Here is a 27,551-nt window from a genome sequence, read left to right as displayed (position 1 = left end):
GAAGTTCACAATATTGCTTAAAAATATTTAATCAATGCAAAATAAATGGGCAATAAAATTTCTAGGTTTTTGATCACACTACCATAGACTACATGATGCATGGTGTATACATAACCGAAAAGGACCCCGTTTGAAATTATAGTAAAAAAGGACAAACTAAAAAAACTCCAACTACATAATATTCGTTCCAATATAAAAAACATGATTCGTCTCAAGTAAAAATGCACATTTTACACTGAAGTGTAAGATGGTACTAAAATCATATCTTAGATGTAAAGTTGCTACGCAAATAGAAGCAACTTCGTAACACAGTGATAGAACATATTGACTGAACCTTAGCATTGTAGGAAAGTTTTCAAAATATCTGCGCTTGCTGCAGACAACCGCCTAAATCGATTCAAAGTTAACTTTGGTACTGCCTTCGTGAGATTATGTGATAAGTCGTAAGGATCTTGAATGCACATCTCTGAATCAATTCTAAATAACTCTATGCAGTCATCATTGCTGTTCTTAACCAGATCAACGTATGGTGTCATCTCTTTTGGTAGTAGATTGAGATCCTCAAAATCATTTTTCAATATGGTGCGACCAAGAAGCGGGCAGACCACGGAATGCCGATAATCAAAATTGGAGTAAAAAACGAAAAATCCGTACAATAACTTCGTAAAGGTATATTCGTGCCCACTGACATCAAATGTCGCACAGATTCCAGTTTCCCAATCTGAAATGATGAAATAAATGGATTAAAATTGATGAGACAATAAATTTGTAAGATATTACAATATAGTATGGAAAATAGAGATACAGTTATCCTCATTCATTGATTCTAGATTTTTAGTTCGACTATGAGAATGGTTTTCATGGTATATTGAAGTGATTAAACGTAATAAGCCCATTTATGTTAAAATACTTACTACTAATTATTTGGGACTTATTTTCTTTGGCAATCAGGCTGGCAACGCTTGGGAGAATTGATTCCACTTGAAGATAGAAAATGACATACCAACAGATAGCATAATTCGTAATATACCGTGAGCCTGATAAATTGCAAAAAGTAAGCCATTTCTTCAAAAACAGCATTAACTGTCGGCAGAGCGGGTAATTGTCGATAAAGCATCTGGAAAAAGTAATGATTTAAATTACCGGTGAAAAAATTTCTTAGGAATATAATCCAAAAACAAGTTTTCTTACTTTAATAGTTTAGTATTTTCAACGCTTAGACCACTTGTGAATGATACATCACAGCTTAGTTCTGTATTTCTGTGATGTAATTTGATAATGGGGGTTCTAGTCGACACGAGAATCTCGTCAATTTCCCATGATTCCTCATTAACACGTAAACAATTCTCGACAGAACTAATTATATCAATTTGGTAGGTTTTAGAGGTTTTTTTCCCGTCATATGTACCTGAAAAAAAATGAAAGAAAAAGTTTATAGAATACCAATTCAGCTAGGACGAAATTGTTTCAATAGTTGAACATCTAGAAATATGCTTACCACAATCCAAAAATACGTCTATGTCGCTTTCTGGGAAACCTAAGCCAGATACTCTTGAGCCGAAAGGATAAGCCTTGGCTTCAGGAAATTTGACTTTGACGGTATCTTCTAGGCATTTTAACAAGGAGTTAACTTTCGTTTTTTGAACATTTAATACTTGATCGGATAATGCAATTAGGCTTATGACCTCTGCCTCAGCATTTTCTAATAGAGCTTTCGCTTGATTTGGTAATACGCATTTTGCATAGTCTCCATGCTGAACTAAATACTTGTGCAATGGCTGTTCACAATGCTGTGCATAAAGTGCCGGAAAACCCAACCACAACGTAGCACATGATATGCAAGCATCGTAAATTAGTCTGTTCACAAATATGCCCGTTTTCTTCAGACATTTTTGATGTTTTTTCCCTTCTAAATGCTCTGTGAAGAAAAATTCGGTATTAAACTGAATATCGCAAAGCTGGCACCAATATTTCTGAATGTTGTACCAAGTGCTTTTCATTTGAACTAAAATATCCTGTAGAATTTTATCCATAACTATATTCCATGACTGTTTTCTTTCTTGATGAAAATCTTGTGTAACATGTTTAATAATATCTGCATGATCATTTTGAATTGACAAGTCACAAGCAAAACATTGAACATTTTCATCTGAAATTTCTTGAGACAACTCTTTTGCAAGTGTCAAGTCACTAAATTGATCTGGACAATTTATAAAGTGTTGATCGTTTGTTTCCATCTCAGCTAAATTCGCAGTGTGTGTCAGGCTGCAGATATGTTCGTAAAAAGTCTGCAATTTACAAGGTATGCTTCTTTGACAAATTAGACAATATATTACAGATGATGTTTTTGGAAAACATAATTGGCAACTTAATTTGATTATTCTCAACTTTTCTGGATTCATACTATAAATGTGCTGCATATCGGCGTGTAAATATTTTGGCACAGCCTTCTTTCTTCTACCTTTTTTAAATACCTTCGAATGGTTAATCGGATTCTCCACCTGATTTTGTCCCGCTTCTCGCAAATTATCCAAAAACTTTGAATTTTTTACAACAGTCTCTTGCCAGCTGAGGTTGCATTTTACTTCTAGAATTTGAGATTCACGATTAGACTTGTTTGATTTTTTTTTGTTTCGTACTCGTACTTTCTTTGTCTTGGATGCAGTTGTATTATTCTTGATATCAGGTGGTATTTTGGATTGAATGATGTGTTTTAGTTTTTCCGACTCTTTTAAGGCATCTGGTATTTGCTTTTCATAATTTTTATTTGAATTATCAACCTGAAACAATTGCATCTTGCTATTATGACTAGGACTTTGTGTATGGTCCAGTAAAGTGGCAGAACACGTTATATGGAAATCACAAGCTGCACAATATACTTCATTCTCTTTAGGTTGCAGATTATGCGTTCTAATCAATGGTATAAGAATGGCAAGTATGTCAAATAAGCTTGAGTGTGGTTGTTCCGACTTTGTGGTAACTGCATTTGAATATTTATTGTCTTGACACATTAGATTCGAAAATTTTTCAGTAACTAAAGTTGTGAGCAAGGTTTCCTCAGCTGACAATGAGTCTTCAGCTTGGACATTAACTTTGCAGATTATATCTGATTGTGAGTCTGGCAACTTTATTTTGTTGATTGAATTGCCGAACGATGTGGATGGCATTTCATTTACATATAATTCTTTCTTCTTTTCTTGAACATTACCACTTTCAAAATTTTCCATGTGTTGTTCACTTTTGATGTTATTTTCCATGGCTTCTGGTGTTTCTATATGAGTTTTACAAACTTTACGATATACATCAATTGCATTTTTTGATGTAACAGTTGCAGGTTTCTCGCTACTTCTTAATACCGATTGCAGTGGATCTTTACTAATTATAGGGCCAGATGCGTTCGTAGTATTACTATATTCTGAAGTACTCAATAACGTTTCGTTTTTTCGCCATACCTGATCTCTGTAATATTTCAACGTTGAAATGTGGTATTTACTCCCCGTATGCGCGATTATACTGCTTGGACTTTGTAGGTGAACCTTACAAGCTTTGCAATATAGTTCCTTTTCCCAATGATCTAGCGAATGTTTGGTAATCAATGATACAAGGCTTTTCGGTACATCAAGCAATTTTGTAGATCGCTGACTCTCTGCTTTTGCAAGATTTTTTGATACCGACTGTAGGGGTTTTTTATTAACTGGATGCACAGCTGTATTGGGAGCTCTGCTGTCTTCTGAAGTACTCGATGACGACTTTTTACTGCTTTGTGCAATCTGATCTCTGTAAATACTTAATCTTGCGATATGATTTTTACTTGTTGTGTGATCTATCAAACTGGTTGGAGTTAAAAGATGAGCATCACAAGCTTTGCAATATAGTTCCTTTTCTCGATGATCTAGCAAATGCTTGGTAATCAATGATACAAGGCTGTTCGGTACATCAAGCAATTTTGTAGATCGCTGACTCTCTGCTTTTGCAAGATTTTTTGATACCGACTGTAGGGGTTTTTTATTAACTGGATGCACAGCTGTATTGGGAGCTCTGCTGTCTTCTGAAGTACTCGATGACGACTTTCTACTGCTTTGTGCAATCTGATCTCTGTAAATACTTAATCTTGCGATATGATTTTTACTTGTTGTGTGATCTATCAAACTGGTTGGAGTTAAAAGATGAGCATCACAAGCTTTGCAATATAGTTCCTTTTCTCGATGATCTAGCAAATGCTTGGTAATCAATGATACAAGGCTTTTCGGTATATCAAGCAATTTTGTAGATCGCTGACTCTCTGCTTTTGCAAGATTTTTTGATACCGACTGTAGGGGTTTTTTATTAACTGGATGCACAGCTGTATTGGGAGCTCTGCTGTCTTCTGAAGTACTCGATGACGACTTTTTACTGCTTTGTGCAATCTGATCTCTGTAAATACTTAATCTTGCGATATGATTTTTACTCATCGTGTGATTTATCAAACTGATTGGAGTTAAAAGATGAGCATCACAAGCTTTGCAATATATTTCCTTTTCCAAATGATTCAACAAATGTTTTGATATCAATGGAATTAGATCTTGTGGTACCTCCAACAGTTTGGATGGTCGACTTACAGGTTTATCAACCACTCTCTTAGCATACTCAAATGATTTATAATCCAGTGACCTTTCATGTACATTGGAACAAACATTGTTTTGTAAAGTTGCAAGTAACTTGTTATTTTTTTGGGAGATCTGAGTTTTGTATATCTTCAAACGTGCATTGTGGCGTTTACTATTTGTATGGCCTAGGAAACTATCCAGATTTCTCAAATGGGCTTCACAAGCTACACAATATAGTTCTCCTTTTCGACGTTCCAATAAATTTTCTGAAATCAATGGCATGAAAGCATCTGGTATTTCGTACATCATTGATGCCTGTTGTGCCGAATATGAACTTGATGTACTGATTGTTTCCCAACTATTCGAAATCTTGTCACATGACTCCCAAAAACTTGATGAATTTTCAAATAAATTGCTACCTTGCGATTGAGTTTCACATACTTCCCAATTAGCTAATGAACTTTCAGTTGACTCCCGGCTACTTGACAAATCTTGAAATGTTTCGTAAACATTGGTAATTTCCTGTGATTTCATGGAATCGACTTTTTTCCTCAATCTCCTGTGTCGGTGACCTGATATATGTTCATAGACGGTTTCTCGGCTGGCAATCCTACAGGAACACAGCTCGCATATGAAGTGACCCGTTAGCGGAACTGGTCCCGTTATTGAGTTTTCACAAATAGTTTTATCAAAAGATTCTGATAGCAGGTTCTTTGATAACTGTAAATATGCAACTTCAGTTGTACCTGGTTTTTTTTTCCCCTTAATCTCATTACAAAGAGGTTCATAATTAAGATCATCCTTGGTTAGCATATTTTCTACACGAATACTGGAACTAATCTGTTCAGTACCTCTTGCACTAAATTTTTGTGATGTACATGTTCTCTGTAACATCAGATTTGCAGCACACATCGCTTTGGCATCATCTAGCGGATCTTTTGAAGTTCCAAATCCTGGACACCCGTATGAATCTAGCATTTGTTTCCTCTTAATGCAGTTATCAAAGAGTTGACGTTCAATATTCTCGCTTGTTACCATTTTTGTTATATGGTTATCAGAAGTAATGTGCTTGGTACAATTTCTTCTCCCTTTTATCGAATTATTGCACAAAGTACAATAGAATTCTGATTGTACTAGTTTGTAAATAAAATTTTTTGCCCACTTGCGACATTCAGCTTCAAAGAGTATTTCGGGTGGGTACTTCTCGGTAAAAGTTGTGAGTAACTCTACATGTTTTTTTTCTCTAATATGCGTAAAGACTGAGTCATCTCCGATTATTAACGCATTGCAGAATAGGCAAAAAAAATATCCTGGATCCTGCTCAATTAAATAATTATTCACAAGAGTAACATTCGAAACATAAGAGATGTGCTGATTGTCATTTCCCTTCACACTCTGGAAATGATTTTCTTGGTTGAAATGAATTAGGAAATCTTTCCAGTTTTCTGTTACATAATTAGTACATATATCGCAACGAACAAATCCTTCAACCTTGACACAAGCGATCCTCATGTCGTGAAGTTTATCACAGTGCTTCTTTTTAGATACATGCTTGATGCTATCCACCAGATTGACAATTTTTATGTTACAAATGAGGCATGAATAGCCATTGTCAGTTATAAAAATGCCTCTGGCGCTAAATCTTGCTGGTGTGTATGCCCATGTACATTTTGAAGCCAGATCCATTTTTAGTGTCATTGAATTTTATCTGAAAATTAGAATATAATTATCAGATGAGCAGCAGCATTTGCTGATGCATGTGAGAATATGGAATCTGATTTACTCGCAGATATATTCGGACAAACTGGAACTATAGGAACTTATTGATCAATTTCGATATTATCAGAATCTATCATCACACCAGCTAGATGTATAATAATCGCAATGCCGCTGATGTAAAAAGCCGCATCAAAAACGTTTCAGAATATTTGTCACAGCCTCTAAAGCATCTCTGGGATTTCACCTTTCCACCCAAAAAATTACAACTATAAAAATTATCAGCGCAATGCCTAAAAACATGGAACTATACTTTGAATGGTACATTGGTATAATGGTAAATGGTAAATTGTTTAAACGACATGGCTGGTTGCCCAGAAAATCGGAAAAATAACGTGCACCCGGATGAAAGACGCATTGGGTCTCTGGTCAATTAGCCAGAATCCTTATACCGTTGTCAGAAGAATGTTGTTCGAACGATGGACATTGATTGAGCTGCATATTATGAACTTACCATCACAATATTTTGTCCGTCCAGCGCTAGTTATCAAACACCGAATCGATGAAGAAAAATGTGTTGGGCAAAATCCTTTTGTAAATGAACCTGTTTTCGAAGATTGAGTAATTAAATTCGGAACGTGATCGAGGCTGATTTACAAGTAACAGTTTTTTTTATCACTGTCATCGAGTGAGGCGCAGTGAGGCGTTAATTATCACGTCCATAAGCGACGATATTGATCATTGTAACTTCGGAATGCATATTAAATTCAGGGCGATCAGTAAACAGCCGAATTTGGTGCAGTGCATCATGCAGTAGATAAATAAAAAAAATAATCTCTGATAGAATCACCTAGATTGAAAATCCGCAATTACGTCAGGTACGTTTCTTTGTGCGGCCGTATTCACAACGCGACATTGGTGAATTCCGTTGACCGTTCATTGCCTAGTACTACGTAAGGTTTCGCTCTGTTACGTATGCATCGATGTAGTGCGTCGAGGTAAGCGAACCTGGTGGCCGCAATTCGAAACATTCCGTGGTCCGTAAGGCTAAATTTTCACTGGCGTCAAATTGACCCTGCAGCGCTAAGTCGTCGACAGCCAAAAGACACCCGTGAAAATGGGTACCGATCACTTTGCCGATCACGAAGTGCCGATGCAACGGCAAAATGCCATGCGTCAAAATTACGTAGTGGCGTCAGTGGTTCTTCGTTGCGTTTTTATTGTAAAAATTGAAAAATCTAGGATGGTCAATTGGAAATAACAAAATAAGTCACACATATATTAACAAACGATGTTATTGCAACAAATATGATTGAGAAAAAAATTGACGGCCAAATTTTCATTGGTTATTATTGTACATGCATACAAGTACGTGCTTTGCCATACGTGACGAATAAGCCAATCGCATCATTCTTACACAATAATACTCAAAACTAACAGGAGTTACGTCGGAAATCTTGGGATACATCGGAAATACGAACCAAAGTAATTTTGATGCAACCTTTGTTACGAACATCGAAAGCAATTTCTGCTACAATCCTCGACATGAATGATAACAGATCTTTGATATGTCCTGCAAAAATCGAATTGGGATGTGACATAAAAAATTGCTGATCGGACAAATATTTCACCTCAAAAAAGCCAAGCCACCTCGCGTGAGATATATCTCCGATCAGGCATTTTACACATTTCATTTCGATTTTAGCAGAATTTATGAAAGCTTTATTGACAATTCCAGAAATCATAGCAGAAATCGCTGCTGCTCGAGTTCAGATGCTGATTTCAGGGGCGGCAAAATTTGTAACGCAAGAAAAAAAGAATTTTTCGCGATATGAAAAATTCTCCGAGAAGTGTGATCTTGTTGAAAACATTCGTAAATTAAAATAAATGATACACTTTTTGTCATTATTAAGAGTGTCTATAAAATTACAAACACTGCAGTTTTATTTACAATATTGTGAAAAAAACTTTAGTGTAGAAATGGACAAATGGTCTCATTGGTTGAAACTGACGAATGGTTTTATTAGCTAAAACAGACTGAGGGTTTGATTAGCCTAAACAGACAAAAGGATTTATTAGTTGAACCAGACAAATGGTTTGGTAAGCTAAACAGACAAAAGGTTTTATTAGTTACAACTGGCAAATCATTTGGTTAGCTAGAACAGATGATTGATACGATTTAGCACAATGATAAAAGTGCGTGCACCGATAAAAACAGTGTCGAGTCCAACGTCAGCTTTCGCGAAAACAGTATTCTACTTTATCATTTCTATGATTGAAGAAAAAATTATAATTTTAACAATCAAAATTATGGTATTATTGTTATAAATATTTTGTTCGAGTAAACATCTCAATGAATAGCTCAATATGTCTGGGTATGCTAGTAAAAAAAAAAATTAGTTCGTTGCCCTGAAACAGAAGACAATACAATCACTAAAAAATACCTTTGTAATAAGTTGACCGAAGGTATATTCAGTTATTCGTGAGGGTTCGATTAGTGGAAAAAGAGTCCTTCAATACGATTTAGAGACGAAAAGTTTGTTAGCTCTAGAAATCGCAAACAAAGGAAGATTAACCCCATTGGATTTTTTCAGTTGAAATCTGGCTGATTTTGAAAAATACTTAAATAAATTCTTTGATGCACTATCTGCTATATCGATGTAATTTTGTGAGAGAAGTCGATTGCGCGCAATCTGAATACGCCATCGGTTACTTCATTTCGCTTCTTCATTTTCTCCATCTTGTCACACTTCCAATTAAAAATGCAATTAACATTCGTTCCCAGACAGTGTTGCGGAAGAGTGAAATAGAGCACTTATGCCATGTACAACCCGTCTCTCTCGTTTTACAACCTTGTTGGCCGATACATTTCCTCTCAGCCAATCAAATGCAAAGTGACGGGACGGAGTAGCCAGGCAACCTAGGAGGGGGTATGTGCATATATACCTTGCTTCCTTATCAGCCTAGCCAGAGTTTTCGCGTAGTCGACGGCGTGCGTAGCGACATCCGGTAGTGCACCAAGAGTGTAAACGTAGTCGATAGTTGTCACCATTTTGTTTTCAAGCGGACATCGAGATAACTCGTGGTCAACTTCATGCGAACCTCGGTGTTTCTGTTTGTGCAAAAACGTGCAAGTTGAGAGGAAAAGATTGTGTAAAAAGTGTGTGTTTCATCATCCAATTAAAGTGTTCCTAACTCCCAGCTATGTGCTTATTTTTTGGATCGTAGTTTGAAACTGTTTCAAGATATTAACGCCGGGTAATGGCTGAGATAACCAATTCTACCATGTTTACAAACGGAGATTCATCCTCAGGGACATCAGATCTTCTTCAAAGAGCTTTTCAGGAAGTGGTTGACGAAGAAGATACAGAAAATGAATTCGTAGCTTTTCTTCAGAGCGATGGAGTCGAGTCTCATACAATTCAGTTAACACCTGCACAGGCCACGGCTTTGGGGTTATCTTTTGAACTCGACTCTGTCGAAGAAGTTTCCGACGAAGTTTTATGTCAAACCGATCAAAACGGTGCACTGCCTCAATTTCAAGAACATTTGAACAGTAACAACACAGCTCAGCTGCAACAAGAACAGGCCGAAGACTCGTGTAGTATCCATAATATCAGAGGTATGTAAACTTTAAAGTAACCATGGTTTGACCATAACTTGAATCAGATCAAAAGTATACCATTGCCACTGTTTTTCTAGATACAAACCTATCCGTTGACCGCATAGGCATTAACGGCGATGAAAATAATTCAGAGGTAGATGATGGACAGCAGCAAATGGAAACTGTTCCTACGGAGCAAAATTTTTCCATTCAAGAAGATGTTTTAATGCAACAAGTATCAAACAATGTGAGATCATCTGAAATACAGTTTTCAACAAACTTGGAAGCTGGGACACAGTGTAGATTTATAGACAATCAACTACAAAATCTGCAGTTCACTAATATACAAACTTCTCATGCGCAAATATTGAAACGATTACCTGTGATCCTACCGTCGTCTCAATTTGTGCTAAAACCAGCTCAAACTGTTCTCAAACCAACTAGAAATGTCAGGATTCTTCCAAATACGAACAAAGTGATGAACTCAGCGATCAGTACAATTAATACTGTTCACACAATCAATGGGTCCAGTCAAAACTCTATATTGATACCAAAAACAAAGTTGTTAAACAGTATACCTCCTCAAATGCTCAAGGCAACCCCACTTACTACACAGCTGTTAAATTCTAATAACATTTCAGCTCATTTGCTGGGTGCTACACAAATTGTAGGAAACTCCTCAGATATTTCAAATCATATTTTAAATACATCACATATCGGCACATCAGTCATGAATTCAACACCTGTATCAACACAGAGTATTCTGAATCCTCAAATTTGTTTGTCATCTCCTGTTTTGAGAACTACACAATCATCGTCGCAACGACAAACCACACAGCATTTCTTAACGCCGATTATTAAAAATACTGCAACCTCGGTTTCATCGCCAGTTGTCAAAAGTACAAATATTCTGAGCAATGGAAGTGCTAAAAATAATATAACAGGACAGATTTTAAAGCCAGTGCAAATTCCGACTCAGATGCTTCGTACTGTTACTGCATCAATAATAAAGAATTCAGTTGCATCTTCACCTCTGTCGAAAAATACTGTTTCTAATGCAACCACATTCAGAGTGGGAGCAGCTGTTAAATCAGCTGTTCAAGACTTAAAATCTGTTTCAAATAGTACTGCTTCAGTCTTACGATCTACGCAGCTAGGCTCTACCCCAATATCTATATTGAAACCACAGAGTAAAATCGTTACTACCAATTCTTCAAGTCAAAATCTTCCACACAATACCATAGGAAATTCTAAAAGCATTTTACAAAACTCTTGTTTACAACAATGTATATCCTCAAATATACAGAATGAGTTTAATGGAGTGAAACAAGTGCAAAATAGTACGAACTTCATTAAAATGAGACAAAACGTTGCCGCAAACATTACTACTCCGGCATCAATAAAAAAAACCAAACCTAGTGTAACTCAAAAACAAACCAATTCTGGAACAGAGAAAACTGATACCACCAAACCACTGGGTTCCAGTGAAAACCCTATACAAATTGTACAACAGGGTCACACATTCCATAGGTATGTTACGGTTCCATATCGTCACAACATTATTAACATATGCTGGTATTTACAAAAACTTTATCTTATCTTTGCAATTCTACAGTATGCAACGGCTAACACAATCACAGTTGAAACAAATTGCACATGTTCTGCAACAGCGAAGCCAGGAGGCCGCCATGCCCAATGAAAGAATTGTGTATAGGTATGTAAATGACCTTGCCATAACAATATTTTGTTAGAATATAATTCTCACTCATTTTCCACCTAATTGATAAAAATAAGTGACCTAAGATTCTCTTTATGCCTAAAAAATGTACAAATTAATGTTATTTTTATCATAAAAACAGAGTTGTCTTTCCGGAGGAATTGGATTTGAGGATTAGGAATCCTGTGAATTTGCTGAGAGGCCGAGGAGGGAAAAGAGGTAGACCTAAAAAGAGTGCCGTTAGACCACCAGTTGCACCCCCAAAGCCAACTGTAGTACCAGAAGAAGAACCAGAGGAAAAGGTAACTCATCATTACTGTTAACTAATGTCAAGATTCATGGACTGTTCAGATGGAATGGCGTGACTTGAAAGATAGAAATTTGTTGTTCTCATACCAATGAGTTTGTAGCATTTATAGAAAACGCATTATGCGTTTGATATTACATGGATTGTATAATTTCAGGATGAACGTAAGAAAGTAATAGCTCGAACACGGTCTGGGAGACTTTCACGACCACCCAGGCATATGGTGCGAGATTATAAACACCTACATCATTTAGACTTTATGCAGCCAGATTTAGATGATTCAGATGGAGGATACAGTGATTATAATACAAACAGTGATAAAATAGAAGACGAAGAATCACCAAAGGAACTATTAACTGGTTTAGAAGTGCCAAAGAGAAAAATTTCCGACCATTTTAAATGCCCCACGTGCCACAAAATTTACCTTGGCAGAACACGTATGGCTAGGCATTTTGAAATGCATCCAGATCACGGTAGTCCGGAACAATTACCACCACCGACTCCTGAACCAGAATTGAAGCAAGCACCTGTTCAAGTATGATCTATTCATCTTTAAAAGATGCAAATATGAGTAATTATAGCTTACAATTTGTCATTTTTAATCTTGCGGTTTTTATTCAATTTAGGATCCATTGAAACGGAAAGGAAAAAAACGAGGTCCATGGGCATATGTAACTCCCGAAGCAAAATCAGAACGGCGACAAATCAAACTGAAGGAAGCAATTACAGTGTGTGAAAATATGGAAATTGTAAATATTGCGGCAAAACCTGTGCTGAACGCGTTATCTTTGTACGAACTGTTGGTTTTGAAGTCTGAAAATAATGTGAGAAATTTCTTGGACGAACTGAAAAAATTAATGGACAAAATTCGAGAAAAGGCTGGAACAATGCTGACCGTTGCATGTGATGACAATGGACCAAGTGACGACGTTATAGACTTGTCTGAAGATTTACTTTGCGATTCTCTTGGTCTAAATCCAGGGCTGTACAAAATAAATAACAGCGTTTTTGAGAAAACGCCAGCTGTGAATTCAATCAATACGGTTGATACTGATGAGCCTGTTTTGAAACGACAGAGGGTAGAAAATTCCGAAGATGTTAAAGAAAATATGGATGAACATATGTCGAGTGGATTTTCCGAGAATTCAGACTTGAGTGTTTCCGATTTTTTGAATGACAGGAAAACTGATTCTAATATTAATACAAATTGCCCTGAAGTATTAACTGCTCTTACATTAATGCCTCGAAATCCTAGTCCAGTCGATAGTGCCGAAACTAATAAGACTGATAACATGTCGAAATTGTTGATTTCAAATCCAGAAATTCAAAATCAGATTTCTGACAGTTCTGGTTTTCGGAAAATTGACATAAACACATCGAAAGTACCTGGATATCAGAAAATTGACACCCTAAATCAAAGCTTTCAAAAGCTTGGTGATACTTTAGAAGTTTCCAATTGTACTCAGGTCTTTACCAAAGTGGAAGGAAATTTTCAACACAAGATCGACCATTTAGATCACGCCTTTGTAAAATTAGAATCATTGGATAGCACTCTCGGAAAATTGGACGCCAAGATGGACATTAGTTTACCTAAACAAGAATCGTGCAACTTTCCAAAGGTTAAAAACGATTTTCAAAGTCTAGAAAACGGATCTCAGGAATTAACCAAAGGTTTTCGGAAACTGGAGTCATCATGTAATCAGAAAATTGAAATTACGAATTCCATTACAAAAGTAGTTCCTATAACATCGCAAGATATAAATAGTATGAAAGCACATTGTACGGTATCTGATGCTAACTTGGTTAAAATGTTACCAACTACAGCAATTTCGAAAATGACTGAAAGCTTACCTATCTTACATGATGCCGTGTCCATAATTTCAAGTACATGTGATTCAAATCTTTTTGGTAGCACAGAAAACTTGGACATGTCAAAAATAGGTAGCTATGATCACATTACTCACTTAGATATTTTGAACACTAGCGGCGTAATTGACAAGAACTTGATGATCGATGAAAAGTTAGTTGAACAATTACACTTGGTTGATCAATCGAACTTGGTCGACGAACTAGTCTCGGAACGATTAAAAAACATACCTGACTTTTCAGTGCAAATATCGAATGGTCCAACGCTGCCAGATAACATTTTGGATAATAATTTAATATCCAATAACTCAAACTTGGATCCAGAATTAGATTTTGAAGCATTAAGCGAAGAGTTTAATAGAAATACCCGAAGTTGATTTATGGAAAGCTCTCCTTACATTTTTTCGTGTAATTCAATGTTGTCTCCAAAGAATGCCCAGAACAGTAGTATTTCAGTTGTTTAAGTAGAATTTCTGAAATAGTTTAATAAACATTAATTACACGAATCATGAGTAGAAGTTGAGATTTATTAAGTAAATTTTATAAACTTGATGCAATAAACATCTGATAAAATAGGAAAAATTTTTCCTAGACTTCCTGTATATCATCGTTTCTATCTAGATACTTATGTTATTTTTGTAACTTTAAGTTACCCGGACACATACTATGTAAAACTACTTACATAAACACACTGTCCATGTATGTCAATAATTTTAAACTTCTTTTGAATAGTCATTGTATGTTCGATACTAAGAAGTGCTGAGTCAATTAGCAACTTTAATAACCACCAAACATACGTAATTTCTCCTATTGTATTTACTAAGGCTCACATTCCGCAATGTTATAGCTCAGTTGAGAAATCCTATAAATATTTTTTCTTGTCAATTAAATATTGACAGACTCGTTTTTACGCGTCGTGTACTTCTGATTATTTTATACATTGGTATGAGACGTTATTAGGAATATGAATGATCGAGTTTGGATGTGACGTTTTATTATTTATGAGAAACTAACTACTAATTCTTAATGTTTAGGTACTATGCTAAGTAAAAAGCGATACTTAGACTAGATTATTATGCTAAATTATTACTGTAAATATAATGTATATCTGTATAGATAACTGAATACGTAATGAATCGAACATCGCGAGTGTTTAATTTGCTTGCAAATTAAGGCAAAGATACTCTAATATGGCTATCGTGATACTAGTTTTTATTTTTATTTTTGTTCTCTTTACATTAAATGGACGTGAAATATTATCGTATAGTAATTACGAAATAAAAAGGAGGAGACTCCAGATTAGATTCAGCACTTACATTGCCAGTATTTCAAATAATAAAATCGCCATGTATTTTATCATGCAAAAAAAGTGATGACGAGAACATAAAACAGTTTATTTTAACTATCCTATAGATTTTTTGTATTTTTTATGAAAAAGATGGATAGATTAATTGCATTATTATAAAATTTTTCATGCGAATCTACAATAACGATAAAAAGTTGATTCATTTCTTGTTATAAATTTCAAATTGCAGACTGCGTGTCGACATACTCAGGTAATGGTTTGAGTATATCAAATGTTCACTGCTTATTTATATGAACTTAATTTTCAAAATCTAATGAAATAACTTAATAGAAAGAATAATCTGGAAATGTAATGCAATATCTTTTGTTTTTCTATGAAGTACACGGTTAGGGAAAAAATGTTCCAGCAAGTCCACTAAAATGTTTAGGTTTTACATATTTTGGGTTTTGATACATTTTTGTAATGTATTACTCAGTAAAAAAAAAAACGTAAAAATTACAAATTAAATGATGGTACAACAATGTTATAATTACAAAAATGTGTGTCATATTCACTATGAGAAATGTAACAAACAACACAAGTATAAAGTGGACCTGGTGGGACATTATATTTAGTTAAGTTTTTCCAATAGTGTAGACACTGCGTGCTTCAAACATAAATTAATGTTAACTCAGAGATCTCATAATATTGTCATACTGTAAACGACGATAATTGTGTCAGCTAAGCTTAGTTGTTGAATACGTAAGACTTAAAAAAAACGTTAATTATATGGTTGTTCCAAGTGTTTTATTTAAATCGTAATGATTATCATTTATATGGCTAGTAGTACAAAGCACAAATTTTTTAGGTGCTTTTAGACGAAGGTGTGAACTAAAATAACTTTGTTATAATTATTATATGTAAATATGTATTATAACACAGAATACGAAGTATTGAAAAAAGAAATAGTATATTTCATTATGTTACTATTAATTCCATACCAGAGTGAGTAAATATATGTCATATAGTGTGAAACTTAAGGATGAAATGATTTACAATTTTAACTCTTGTAAAAAGTTTTCTAAAAAAAATATCCTAAAATCTGTGGGCATTACTGAATTACATATCTCATGTTCTGTCTGCTGTATTGCGGCAGTACCAGATAAATAAATCGATACGTAATTAGATGCATGATTTAGTAAGTCAAACAAGTTTATTAGACTCAACATGTAGACAAAAGTGTTACGATTGAGTGTTCAGTGAATTGGTATTTCAATTGAGACCAAACATGAGGAGATCAGACTGCATAGAAGTTTCCATGAAGATGTGGCCAACGAAGTGTGAAAGAAATAACATCAAAAAGCGTGCTATAACTCTGGGGTATGGATTTGTAATCAACGATCTCTTTGAATAGTAAATTTAGATTCACCTATTCTCATACAATATAGAATAGATGATATGCGTAAAATATGTATATAAAAAAAATAATAATTCATCGTATTTTTTTTTTGTTACTAATAAATACTGATTTATAATGTACTAATCATGCAAATTATTTGGGTGTAGAAAACTTAATGATCATTTTTTTTTTTTTTTTTTTCATTTTAATCGAAATTTTTATTGTAAATACATTACTTTCATAACATAATGTTGTTATGATTTTGTAGTTCAAAATGAACTGTACAATTCATCTTCATCAGGTTGTAAAAATACAGTTTGATTTACTTCGCACATGGAGAAAATTAGAAATAAATATACAATCTATTGCAAAACTACAACTGTTATAAATAAATTACACTAAGCAGTCGATTCTATTTTACTCACCTGGTAAACGACAAGAGGCCAATCACACATAATCCTAAAATCTGTTATATTGAAAACACTGGAACATTGTGTGACATTTCGTCAGTGTCATTATCTTGTGGCAAATGATCAGGTAAACACTGAATTGCTAGTTTATTTTGTCCATGATACGTAAGTACTGAATGAGTTGAAATATTTTCCACAGTAAAGTAAAGGAAAAAATCTTGCTTAATTAATCTTATTAGGATCGATGTTGAATGTACCTATCATCGATGTCCCGTTTCAACTAACAACGATTCCAAAAGTCTTGTCACATTTTCAGTTATATTTGGTTGATGGACCCAAGCAGCCAAGTGTAAAATTTTCCATGCTTCTTGGTGATTGTGTGCTATGTTCTCTAGTACTTTGCGCTTCACTACAGCTTCGTCTCTGTATGCCTCATAAATTTTCTCTGCAACATCACCTTAAAAAAAGTAGCCATTATGTAATTATACTATATAAACATACCCACTTTTTATCCAGTAATTCAACGAGAGAATTATCATTTTTCCCACAGACATCTTTCAAAAACTGTTCACACCTACATACGAATACTCCGTCATTGGATTAAACTAGTACGATACAATATTTACCAAATTTATTTATCGGCCATGTTAAGAACATATTTTCAGCGGCTCTGTGTAAGGAAGCTGCAACTTTTATTTGGTGAGCCAACAATTTCAGACTAGCGACGATCTCATCCTGAAATGATGGTAATCAATGCATGCCTATCCGGAGATGTTATGGCATAATGGTAGTTGGCTGTTTCTTGACAAGAATTCAATCACAAACTCCATTACCAAAGCGTTGCAATCTACTTCCAATACATCACATGAGTCTTGGAGACCATCCGGATATTTTTCATCCACTTTTATTTGGCATATATTCTTCAGAATTGGTACAGCATGCAGATGTACGCTGTTCCATTGCTGAATACTTGAATGAATGTCTGCAGCAATGTCACGCACTCTTCTTGGGGTACCGGTCAAGTTTCCTCGCTGCGAAGTTTTGGTAACAGGAGATTCTGAGACTTGAAATTAAAAATGATTTAGTTAACAGAATGGAGGTGGAAATTATTCTCGGTACAGCATATTTTCTAAAAAGTTGACAAGGTGCAACTTTGATACGTGCTAGGTTATAACTTGAATTGAAATAATTAATTTTTGAGATTGTGGGTGAAAGTAGAAACGATACAAGTAGTGCAAATCCTTACTGACGAGTGGGGAAAAATGCTCTGGTATAGCAGGCACAGTGTCGCTGTTCTTTTTTGGAGTCGTTTGCATCATGATTGCTGTGGTAAAAAGTTTTTGTTTACAATAAGCACGTGTGGCGTTGGCATAACCTAAAATTTACGCTCGTATCGAATTGCTATTGAATGACTATCGTCTAGTCAATTCACAAGCCAATAGACTGAGTAACGTTTGTAAATATTGAATAATAACCGATGACGAACTGATCTGAAGATAAGATTACATCAATCATTGATACGAAAAATATTTGTTTTTAAAAGTGACATTGACTTGTGGATCTCCCGAAACGCACGCACTTGACATTGCCACAGCAAACCGCAATTTAAATATACGAGAATTACGCATCGTTTGGCCCGCAGGATCGCGCAGAATAAAAATATAAATAAAACAATTGTGCAAGGAATTTTATTCGAAGTTTCCAGAACGCTCTCTTATCAAGTAATGTATGTACACACTGATGTCTGATACCAGATATAGAAATTGCGATGAAATATTTGTACGTTCGGTTTTTATCTACTGCTAATTACCAATTTCTTACTGAAGATGAATTTACAAAACTAATTTTAATAGGTATTTTTCGTTGTGTACGATCAACCTGGAAAAATAATTACTAGATACAGCTACCAGTGATTACTTTCGTTTTAGTTTCTTTTTCGTTATTTTACATTAATTTTTTATTCCTACATCGCGACCGCTCTACTTTTAATTGGCTGCTGCGCACAGCCGGTGAACTTCATTTGCGGCGCGTTGATACATATCGTATACCAAGCGCTTATACGTTTAGCAAGGTAAATTTAATTAAGATTGCTGATCGTCCGACGAATAATATTTTTCAGAAAAATTGAGACCGAATCTTGCGAGTATCTGTACGTTGATATTTGTCGTGATTGTCATTCGACAGAGAACGTACATTTCTCGTGGATATATTCGGGAAAGAATTACAGCAACAGCCCGAGTTGGTTCGATCTGCGAGTATAAGGTAAAATGGCAGGTGTGCATCGTTGATCGCGGTTAATTATTACGTCTGTAAACGAACCGTGATTCCCTCGCGATCGCTCGAAATTCAAGCGTAACCCGCACACCGTCCCGGCAAATATTTTCGCTAATAACAATGAATATGTGCATTAATTAAAATCGTATCGATTGTTCGGTCGCGGATGAATTCCCCGTCGGCTCGGAGTGCGGAATGGCATGTGGATGACGGTACGTCAACAGGTGGTATACAGGATGTTTCAACGTAGTAAATATCTCGGCACTTCTTCGAAGTTCGACGCAACTGTCACGTCTCTTAGGGTAGACCAGAGTAACAGCATGTCCTCGAATCGTGGAATTCGCGGATACGAACGCGTGTGAGTTACATCTCGCTATAGATTTGCGAAATTTCTTCGTGAAAATCACACGTTGCGTTACAAGTATAGGTATACAATAATTTCGTTGTCAGTGCACTTGGCTCGCGCACCTTATGAAACACCTTGCACGTACAAATGTAACGTTATTATATACGTGCACGATTATCGAAGCGGACGTTACAGCTACGTGTTTGCGATCAGATAAGCGTACGGTTGAAATAAATATGTTATCTGCGATAAATTATGTGTGAAAAATACAGTGCGATAAGGGCTTAGTTAGCCTTTAGCGATTTTAAGAGCTGGCTGCATACGAGTGCTTCGACTATCATGGCGGTGAGTACAAATAATTGACACTTATATTTATTGTCTGCAAATAACGTGGTCAATTGCATGCACGATGTGGTTAATTCCACTAGTGATATTTTCGAGGACTCTGTCTTTTTAAACTTTGGAAATTCGGATGCCCTGCACGATTAATCTACTGCAACTATTATATCCTAATTTCAATCGCTATCGCTCCTCCATACTGTTGTTTTTTTTTTTTTGTTTTCTTTCATGCTTATTTGAGTTCTCTATTTTCACAAGTGGTACGAAATAACATATAGCTTTTTTTTAACCTGTGACGTTACATTTTATCACGTACGTTATACGTTACATGCTAGTAAAATTATGCAGTACGGTCGCCGTGCAGCATTGTGATTATTTTAAATATGTATTTCAAAGCATTTTCGCGGTATGTACGTGTACTATGTAAATTTGACGACATTTCGTCGCTTTGAATTTGGGATCCAACACACGCTTATATACAGCTTTATACCGCAACTCTTCTGTATACAAAGTGGAATAATCTCACCTCCCTTTTCTCCCTCTTCTCCCGATCTTGCGAATGTCGTCAATAGAGCTAAGCGACAGCTAACGCTTAGAAATGATCCCATAATAGAGGCATGTATGCATGGTTCATTGAACGGCATCTATTCAGGGTGATTTTCTCTAGGAATATTCGTAAAAAACGATACCTAGATCTGTACGTGTAGATAGTCTGCAGTAAAGTCTGTGCAAATTACGGTTGAACTTGTTTCCTACATCTTTAGCGTAGTATTATTTCTAATGCAAAAGAAATGGTATAATTCAAGTTTCATTGCATACGCGCCGCGGTTTATCATTGTATTAATTAATTAGTTATGTATTAAGGTTGCGTGAATCTCGCCGACGATAAACTTGAAATAAACTTGATCGCCATATGAATCATAATTGAGCGAGCTGCTGAGGAGGATCACATTATAATAGTTGTGCTGTTTAAACCGAGGTTCAAACCTCAACTTTCGAACCAGAGCTCAAACTAGTTCTTACAGGATATACATATATTATGTGCCTAATTGCGATGCCGCGAAAACGCCAATTGAAATTACTTTTCTCCTCCTCTTCTACACTCATACATCGGGTTCGTACATACTTTCTAACTTTGTTCGTTGTGATAATTTCGACGTGCGAGCAAGTTTGTACAAGTTTCCATTCCATTACTGTTGTAGCAAAATTTCTACATCCTAATTTTAATTGTGTGCGAATCGTGGGTGGAAGACTCGCGTTCCAGACTACATTTTGGGATGAGGAACAGCGTATCCACATATTTAATTTTATTTTAAACGTTGTTTCATCTCACGCTCATGCTGTCGTTACATCCGCACACGTGTTAATACTCGTATAGTTCCGTATATCATGTCATTTGTTCTACACCCACGCGTTTGCCGACATGGTGTAAGAGGCATTAATTGTTTGTACTTTATCACGAACCGTAACGTACCCGTACAATGTCCACGGATCCGAACGACGGACGTTGAATTTCAAATTGGTCGAAAAAAAATGTATAAAAAATTGTATATCCGTAATTTATCTCATCACGTTGAAAAGTATATGGTCTATGCTTATAATATTTGAAGCGTTTTTTTTCACCGATTTATTTTACCCCTGAGATGACCTGTATTAAAAATGTCATACGACATATCGTATCATGAAGTGCCTTGAAAGTCTCGTAAAAATTCTGGGGCTATTAAATGGACGCGCGGCTTTGCCGTGTGACAAGACTGACCGCGATACACGCGAAGAGCTAGCAGGAATCACGTATGAGATGGGTTGTAAAGCGAATGTGTGTGTAACGTGTGCCGATGGGCGTTTGAAAACTGGTCCAGCGGCTATTCAAATTTGTGTAGAACAACATGTACGTACAGTATATCGCAAGGTATATAAATTGATATTTATTTCGCGAAGAGTTGCACGGGGGCTTCGAATTACGGTGAGTTAGACAAAATCCGGGAGTAAGAATTTGACTCGCTCGTTTTAATTGCGAGAAAATATCGGATTTCTCCGCTCGGGATATGCAAGTGATTTTATTATCCTTTTTGCCTCCTCTCCCTTCTCCTCGTCGCGATTTAATTTCTCGCTTCCGTATAAACGCGCACCTTGAGTTTGTACTTTCACCATTTCACCCAAAAGTGGTTTGGAAGCATTTTAATTGGCCTTCGAACGACAGATGCCTCATCGTATTGCCAGCAAGGAAGGGTCCATGCCCCATTTTTTTAGAAAGGAAACAAGCAGCCTTACAGTTATCTGCCGCTGAGAACCGCATCTCGTCGCATTCCACCGTCGGGCTGTGCGCGTCGTCTAGTAATTTTACATAGCAATAATCCTGTAAGATACTGGATTTAATTCAACGCCGGACCGCGAGTCATGTTCAAAGTTTCGATCGGTTATTAAAATCGTTTTTCTTTTTACGTTTAAAACTTGCATATGCTCGATCCACACAAATGCGGAAGCGAAGGTGCCATTAATGCAGTATTACTATACGTATATCATATACAATATATCCCATGTGTAGCCGAACAGTTTAAAAAAAATTCGGCGAGTCGCCGATTCATGTGCTGTTTCATCGTCTCGATTCAGTGTGTTTTTAACGTTATTTTGTACAATTGGTTCGTTTTTCTTTCTAACTCGTAATTAAATCGCTGATCAGCGTTTACACCTCGAAGACCCCGTTCATCTATGTCCTGCCAATTTCTTTTCTTTTCCCCTTTTACTTCCATACGGTCAACTTTCCCATTATATTCTGCTTTTACAACGCTAAATCGAATGGGTTTCATACCTGCCATAAAACTGTTCAGAAAATGTTTGTCCTTATTGAAATTTTACGATAGATTTAACCACCTTACCTGCATGTGCTGAAGGCTACAAGTTTAGTATACATTCGTGCGTCATCAAACGACAATGTACGCTGTCGTAAAAATACCATACATAATGGACAATGTATCGACTTTTATTTGAAGCTTTCTTTGAAACAGTAATATATGTGCAAACTCACAAAATATCGTACTGTGGCAACGTTTATTGCCCGTAATAAAATGCTGTTATTTGAATATTTTGAAGTGAATCAAGAAATGGATATTGGAAATAATTGCTCTTTCGTTTTATGACGAGTCGCAAGTGAACATTATGGAATTTCGGATAATCGTAATAAACGAAATAGCTGCTACACTAACAATAAGCAACTAAGTCAGTTGTAATCTTTATGACAAAGAAAAAGAAATGAAAAATAAAATAGCTTGACAAAGTTGATAATCTGCGTATAACAGTGAATTGAATTTTCAGGGTGAACAGAAAGTAGAACAGCTTCAAAAAGCAACAGACAGAATTCAAAAAGAAATCGAAGAAGTTACAGAGAGAGAGTACGAGTTACGGAACGTGGGAAGCATAAAGACAATTTCCCTTGAGACTGTAGACGCTAAGGTATTTAATATGTTCAAAGAACACTCGTGGTACCCATCGATAAGATAAGATCTCTATAACCAAAGTGTTTCGTTTTTTCTTATCATATTATTAATTTTATTCCATTTTTTCAAATCTTTATCTATGAATCGGATTTTGAGCCAAGTAATTTGTAGGTATGTAGCAAACGTACATGAATTTTATGACATACCCAATCTGCGAGGTATTAAACTGTTTCTCACTTGTAAGGTATAATTGTATTGATAAAAATGATGTCGATTTAAATTAGCAGCGAATTAATGAACGGTGAATGGTATGAGAATTTTTCTGTTTATTAGGTACGTCGAATGCCACTGGCTCTCGCCTCAGGAAAATTGAAGAGAACTACGTCCACTCCACAAATTTTAGAATCAGTGAATCAATCATCTCACACGACTAACTTATCTCCAAAAATGACTAACGGTGTGATATCAGCTAGATCTACGCCGACTCCAGTTCGTTTTGCTACTAATCAAACACAAAAAGGTTTGATGCAAAGATTTTTGGCCACCAGAGGAAAGATCTACAAGCCGAAGCCTGTGATCACTGATTTTTCTCCGTTGAAGACTACGCCAAACAACGTTAACGCTAATCCATTGAGTATCAAGCCGTTCAACATGGGCCTGGAAATTGAAATTGAGCCAGATGATGAGCCAAAAAAACCACCCGTCAGAAAAGGCTACGTTCCGGTTGAGGAAAAAATTCAAAAAGAATTGAACGAAATGAAAGAACGTGAAAATGAGCTGAGGTTCGGTTACACATTTTTGTTAAAAACGTTTTTTACCAGAGCAAGTGCCTCCTGATTGAAAGTGATTCGATTCGCTTCCATATCTTATCGTCAGAATAAATAATCTAGCTCAAATCAAAAAATGAAGCATTAAAACTTACTCTTCTTTGCTATCATGCATATTTATATCCTAAGATTATGGTACTATAAAAATCTATTATACTTGGATGTAATGTTAACTAAAATAGGAAAAGAGTTGTGATTGTTGATGGAAGCATAGCTTTATTAATAAAACACATTTATAATGTTACAGATTAATGAGATCTCAAATGCTGGCAAAATCGCAACCGAACCTCCTTGATATTGTTAACGACAGTGACTCAGACATTTATGATGGGACAAGCTCGCTGAGGAGCGGAACATCTTCCAATACGTTGAATGAAGATGAACCGGAAAAAGAATTCAAGGGAAAGCACAAGGTAAGAAGATACCATTCTTATTTGCATAAATTATTTACAGTATCGTTTATCTTTTGTATACTTTTATGGTGGGTGATTATTAATTTGTTGCATTTTTCAGGCCAACCCTCGACGACGGAGTGCTTTGATAGCACAGTGGGAAAATATCATTGCATCGAAAAAGGAAGTAAGTGAAAATGGAAGTGAAATTGATGGAAATTTGTAAGGAGCTGGCTCCTGTGAATTTATATTACTATTTTTATACAAACTTTGAAAAGTTGCATCAAATATCCAACGACTGTTTATGTTAGTTCAGTTGGTACGTCGCCTCGTTGTGCCAACAGTTATGATTCATCTTATAATATCACAAGGCTGGTGCCGTGGCACTTGCTTTTTCCAAAATCCCTGTAGCTTTGACTAATTTCGTTTTTTGCAATTATTGTGTGATTGAGACATGTGTCCACAAAAGTGACGCAGGCATGATTGGTACATTATCTAGGACGCGTTGTCATTATGGTAACTAATGAGAAAAGCTTTGTGAAATGTAAATATGGTCTCTGTTATGCAATTGAAATTGTAATATTCTATGATGCATGAGTATCGTTTCCCGTATGTTCATGTAAAAGTATTCAACGCATGTTTGTGGATTTTTTCTCGCAAGAACTTTATGTAAAGCGCCTGATAAATTATCATGGCCCGGATGATGGGTTGATGAGGAATTTGATAAATGTTTTGGCAATGTAATTGCAGACTACAGACGCGTTACATTATAATTAGATACTTCGGGTGAAGAAGCTGAATTGGATCGTATCGCATGTATATTCGATGCATAATTTTGTGTGAGAATATTTTTTTATTTCTCTGCATTTCAGTATTAAATTGGTAGCTAAACTATCAGTGTAAGTATCTGATAATATACTTATGGAGCCACGTAAATTATAAAAAATATTCGTATAAAGAAGTACAGAGCACTGTGAAATTAAATATGTCCCATTCTCGCCGGTGATTTTGTCGATATATACCTATACAGGTATAATGTCGATGTATTATAATTATTTTTTTATATATTATATTGATTAGCTGATAATATATATATACATATACATATACATATAATACTAATCAAAAAATATGTGCAATGTTATACTTATATCGAAACCGGAGCCGAGTTTTGTTACACTATCTCGATGAGTCCTATTTTTGTTTATTTATATTTTAAATATCTATATATTGCATTCTGTATCAATCATTTAGCTATAAATTATTTCACCTTACTCAATTGCGGCCTTGCATTTGGAAATGATATACGTCTAGGCTGAAACATATTTGGCGCATCCTTGAACTGATTTCACTTATGAAATTTAATATTCCACCTATTACATCAGCTGCAATTATACCGTACTAGTTAAACACAGTGATAATCGATGCTCTGGATTATCTTTGTTCCTTGAGATCTAAAAGAAAGAAAAAAATATGAACTTTCAGATATATATTTTTTTTTTCACATCAGCCATTTCAATGGTCGATTATGTTTTTTGTGTCACGAGTATCAGTATCACGATGTACAGCACTATAATTGCTGTCGTCAACCTGTACGCTCATTACTGATAATGTCAAGAATCATGTATATTTCATGATATTGTCGAATTATTATATCGGTATAATTACTATTATTAACATTATTATTATTATTATTATTATTATCATCGTTATTTTGTCATTGTTATTGTCCTTATTAGGAACGATGAAACGTTCGTATGATTCAAGTATATACCTTCTATCAATTTATTCAGACCTAACATTCAGTAACAAGAATACATGGTTACATGCATTACACCGAGTTGTATACGTAAACGATCATACCTAGAATTGTAATGATCAGTACAATAATGTGACGTATTTTTCCCTTTCCGAATAAATTTTCGACCCGCAAAAGTGCAATTTTGGGAATCTGGACAATCCTGCACATTACCCATATTACAGGATGTTATATATTGGCTTACTCAATATTTTGTCATATAATATTACGCGTCAGATGTATCCAGAAGATTTATAATGCATGGATCGTGAAAATTTTCCCAAAATGGTTAGAGAAACAGACTTCCTCATTATGAAATCGATTCAAAAAATTGGCGCGATAACGGGCGCCCTACGTTAGGCCACCAAACGTGCAGGAGTGTCCATCGGCTGCAGTTAAATGCAGGGAACGTCAAAGAGCGTAACGTGGATCGTTTTATGTATCTGCTGTCAGTTGCGAAGTTGGATTTTGTTGCGATAATTATAAAAATATCTGAAGCATAGCATAAATAATTGAAGTGAACCATACTCGAGTACAATGGTAAGTCGATATTTACGAAAGCTCAATTCAATGTTGAAATTCCACAAATATTGACAACATTGTAAACTCTGAACCTAACCTAAGTTAACCTCAATTGTCACGTCTGCGAATAAGCGTTGTATTTGTTGTGTAGAATAGCAGAATTTCGTTATATCTGACATAAGACGTGAATCATCGTTCGATAAATCACTTGATTTTAACCTATTAATTTATATTTTCCGGGTAGTCGGCCCTGTTCAATTTTCAGAGTCTACTGACCGTCGTTCTACTTTTGATTTGTACGTGCGCTTACATTAGGTCTATTGTGCCAAGTATATTGGACAGGAATAAATCGGGGTATGTATTATTTGTCTAAATCGATACTGTTCCTTTCAAATTTGTGTTTTCAATTGATATTTCGAAAGGGTGAACGTATATCGAATAAGCATGCAAAATATTAATCTCCGTACTTTTTACTAGATTTCTGGGAACGTTTTGGAAATGTGCAAGAATTGGCGAGCGGAAAAGTCCATATGTCGCATTCAGCTGCCTCTTCATGGCATTTAGCATTTTGTTTTGTTCATAAGCCGAGGCTCGAAGATTCCTGTTTTATTCTAAATCCCTGAACCATGTTAGGTATGTAACTATATTTTTCACTCAGACAAACCGGTACAATCTTCCAAATATGTAAATAGTGAAATAAATAATCTGCGCACTGGAAAATTAGTGAGA

General features: G+C 35.6%; 5 protein-coding genes across 11 annotated transcripts; 3 read left to right on the top strand and 2 right to left on the bottom strand.

The window, feature by feature from the left end:
- Positions 1-14: 14 nt before the first annotated feature.
- On the bottom strand, positions 15-7,259 carry LOC107217756. Of its 3 annotated transcripts, none has more exons than XM_046744404.1 (6): positions 7,153-7,259; positions 6,817-6,906; positions 1,499-6,294; positions 1,192-1,408; positions 915-1,117; positions 15-721 (listed from the first exon to the last, which is right to left on the bottom strand). In XM_046744404.1, exons 3-6 carry the CDS (start codon positions 6,282-6,284, stop codon positions 336-338), a joined length of 5,592 nt encoding a protein of 1,863 aa, XP_046600360.1. In that variant the 5' UTR covers positions 6,285-6,294; positions 6,817-6,906; positions 7,153-7,259; the 3' UTR covers positions 15-335. The 3 variants fall into 3 exon arrangements, with proteins under 3 accessions (XP_046600360.1, XP_015510887.2, XP_046600361.1); XM_015655401.2 differs by having other exon boundaries at positions 7,185-7,259; XM_046744405.1 differs by lacking the exon at positions 915-1,117 and having other exon boundaries at positions 550-721; positions 7,185-7,259.
- A 2,026-nt stretch (positions 7,260-9,285) lies between these two features.
- Positions 9,286-15,615, top strand: LOC107217774. Its single transcript, XM_015655433.2, has 6 exons — positions 9,286-9,924; positions 10,005-11,436; positions 11,522-11,620; positions 11,766-11,925; positions 12,088-12,465; positions 12,557-15,615. The coding sequence occupies exons 1-6, from the start codon at positions 9,564-9,566 to the stop codon at positions 14,171-14,173; spliced, it is 4,047 nt and encodes a 1,348-aa protein (XP_015510919.1). The 5' UTR covers positions 9,286-9,563; the 3' UTR covers positions 14,174-15,615.
- A 1,068-nt stretch (positions 15,616-16,683) lies between these two features.
- LOC107217770 (cyclin-dependent kinase 2-interacting protein) lies at positions 16,684-18,671 on the bottom strand. Its single transcript, XM_015655430.2, has 5 exons — positions 18,642-18,671; positions 18,137-18,214; positions 17,724-17,953; positions 17,517-17,625; positions 16,684-17,347 (listed from the first exon to the last, which is right to left on the bottom strand). Exons 2-5 carry the CDS (start codon positions 18,207-18,209, stop codon positions 17,151-17,153), a joined length of 609 nt encoding a protein of 202 aa, XP_015510916.1. The 5' UTR covers positions 18,210-18,214; positions 18,642-18,671; the 3' UTR covers positions 16,684-17,150.
- A 162-nt stretch (positions 18,672-18,833) lies between these two features.
- LOC107217769 lies at positions 18,834-26,437 on the top strand. Of its 5 annotated transcripts, none has more exons than XM_015655429.2 (5): positions 18,834-19,855; positions 23,162-23,299; positions 23,617-24,065; positions 24,358-24,523; positions 24,624-26,437. In XM_015655429.2, exons 1-5 carry the CDS (start codon positions 19,850-19,852, stop codon positions 24,726-24,728), a joined length of 864 nt encoding a protein of 287 aa, XP_015510915.2. In that variant the 5' UTR covers positions 18,834-19,849; the 3' UTR covers positions 24,729-26,437. The 5 variants fall into 5 exon arrangements, with proteins under 5 accessions (XP_015510915.2, XP_046600364.1, XP_046600367.1 ...); XM_046744408.1 differs by lacking the exon at positions 18,834-19,855 and adding an exon at positions 21,633-21,737; XM_046744411.1 differs by lacking the exon at positions 18,834-19,855 and adding an exon at positions 22,134-22,337.
- A 248-nt stretch (positions 26,438-26,685) lies between these two features.
- Positions 26,686-27,542, top strand: LOC107217762 (protein kish-A). Its single transcript, XM_015655408.2, has 3 exons — positions 26,686-26,840; positions 27,067-27,176; positions 27,300-27,542. Exons 1-3 carry the CDS (start codon positions 26,838-26,840, stop codon positions 27,403-27,405), a joined length of 219 nt encoding a protein of 72 aa, XP_015510894.1. The 5' UTR covers positions 26,686-26,837; the 3' UTR covers positions 27,406-27,542.
- Positions 27,543-27,551: the final 9 nt, after the last annotated feature.

The sequence above is a fragment of the Neodiprion lecontei genome, chromosome 6 (assembly GCF_021901455.1).
Source record: "Neodiprion lecontei isolate iyNeoLeco1 chromosome 6, iyNeoLeco1.1, whole genome shotgun sequence".
Taxonomy (NCBI): Eukaryota; Metazoa; Arthropoda; class Insecta; order Hymenoptera; family Diprionidae; genus Neodiprion; species Neodiprion lecontei.
The sequence above is the reverse complement of the archived record's forward strand: the minus strand, read 5'-3'. Positions and strand labels throughout refer to the sequence as shown.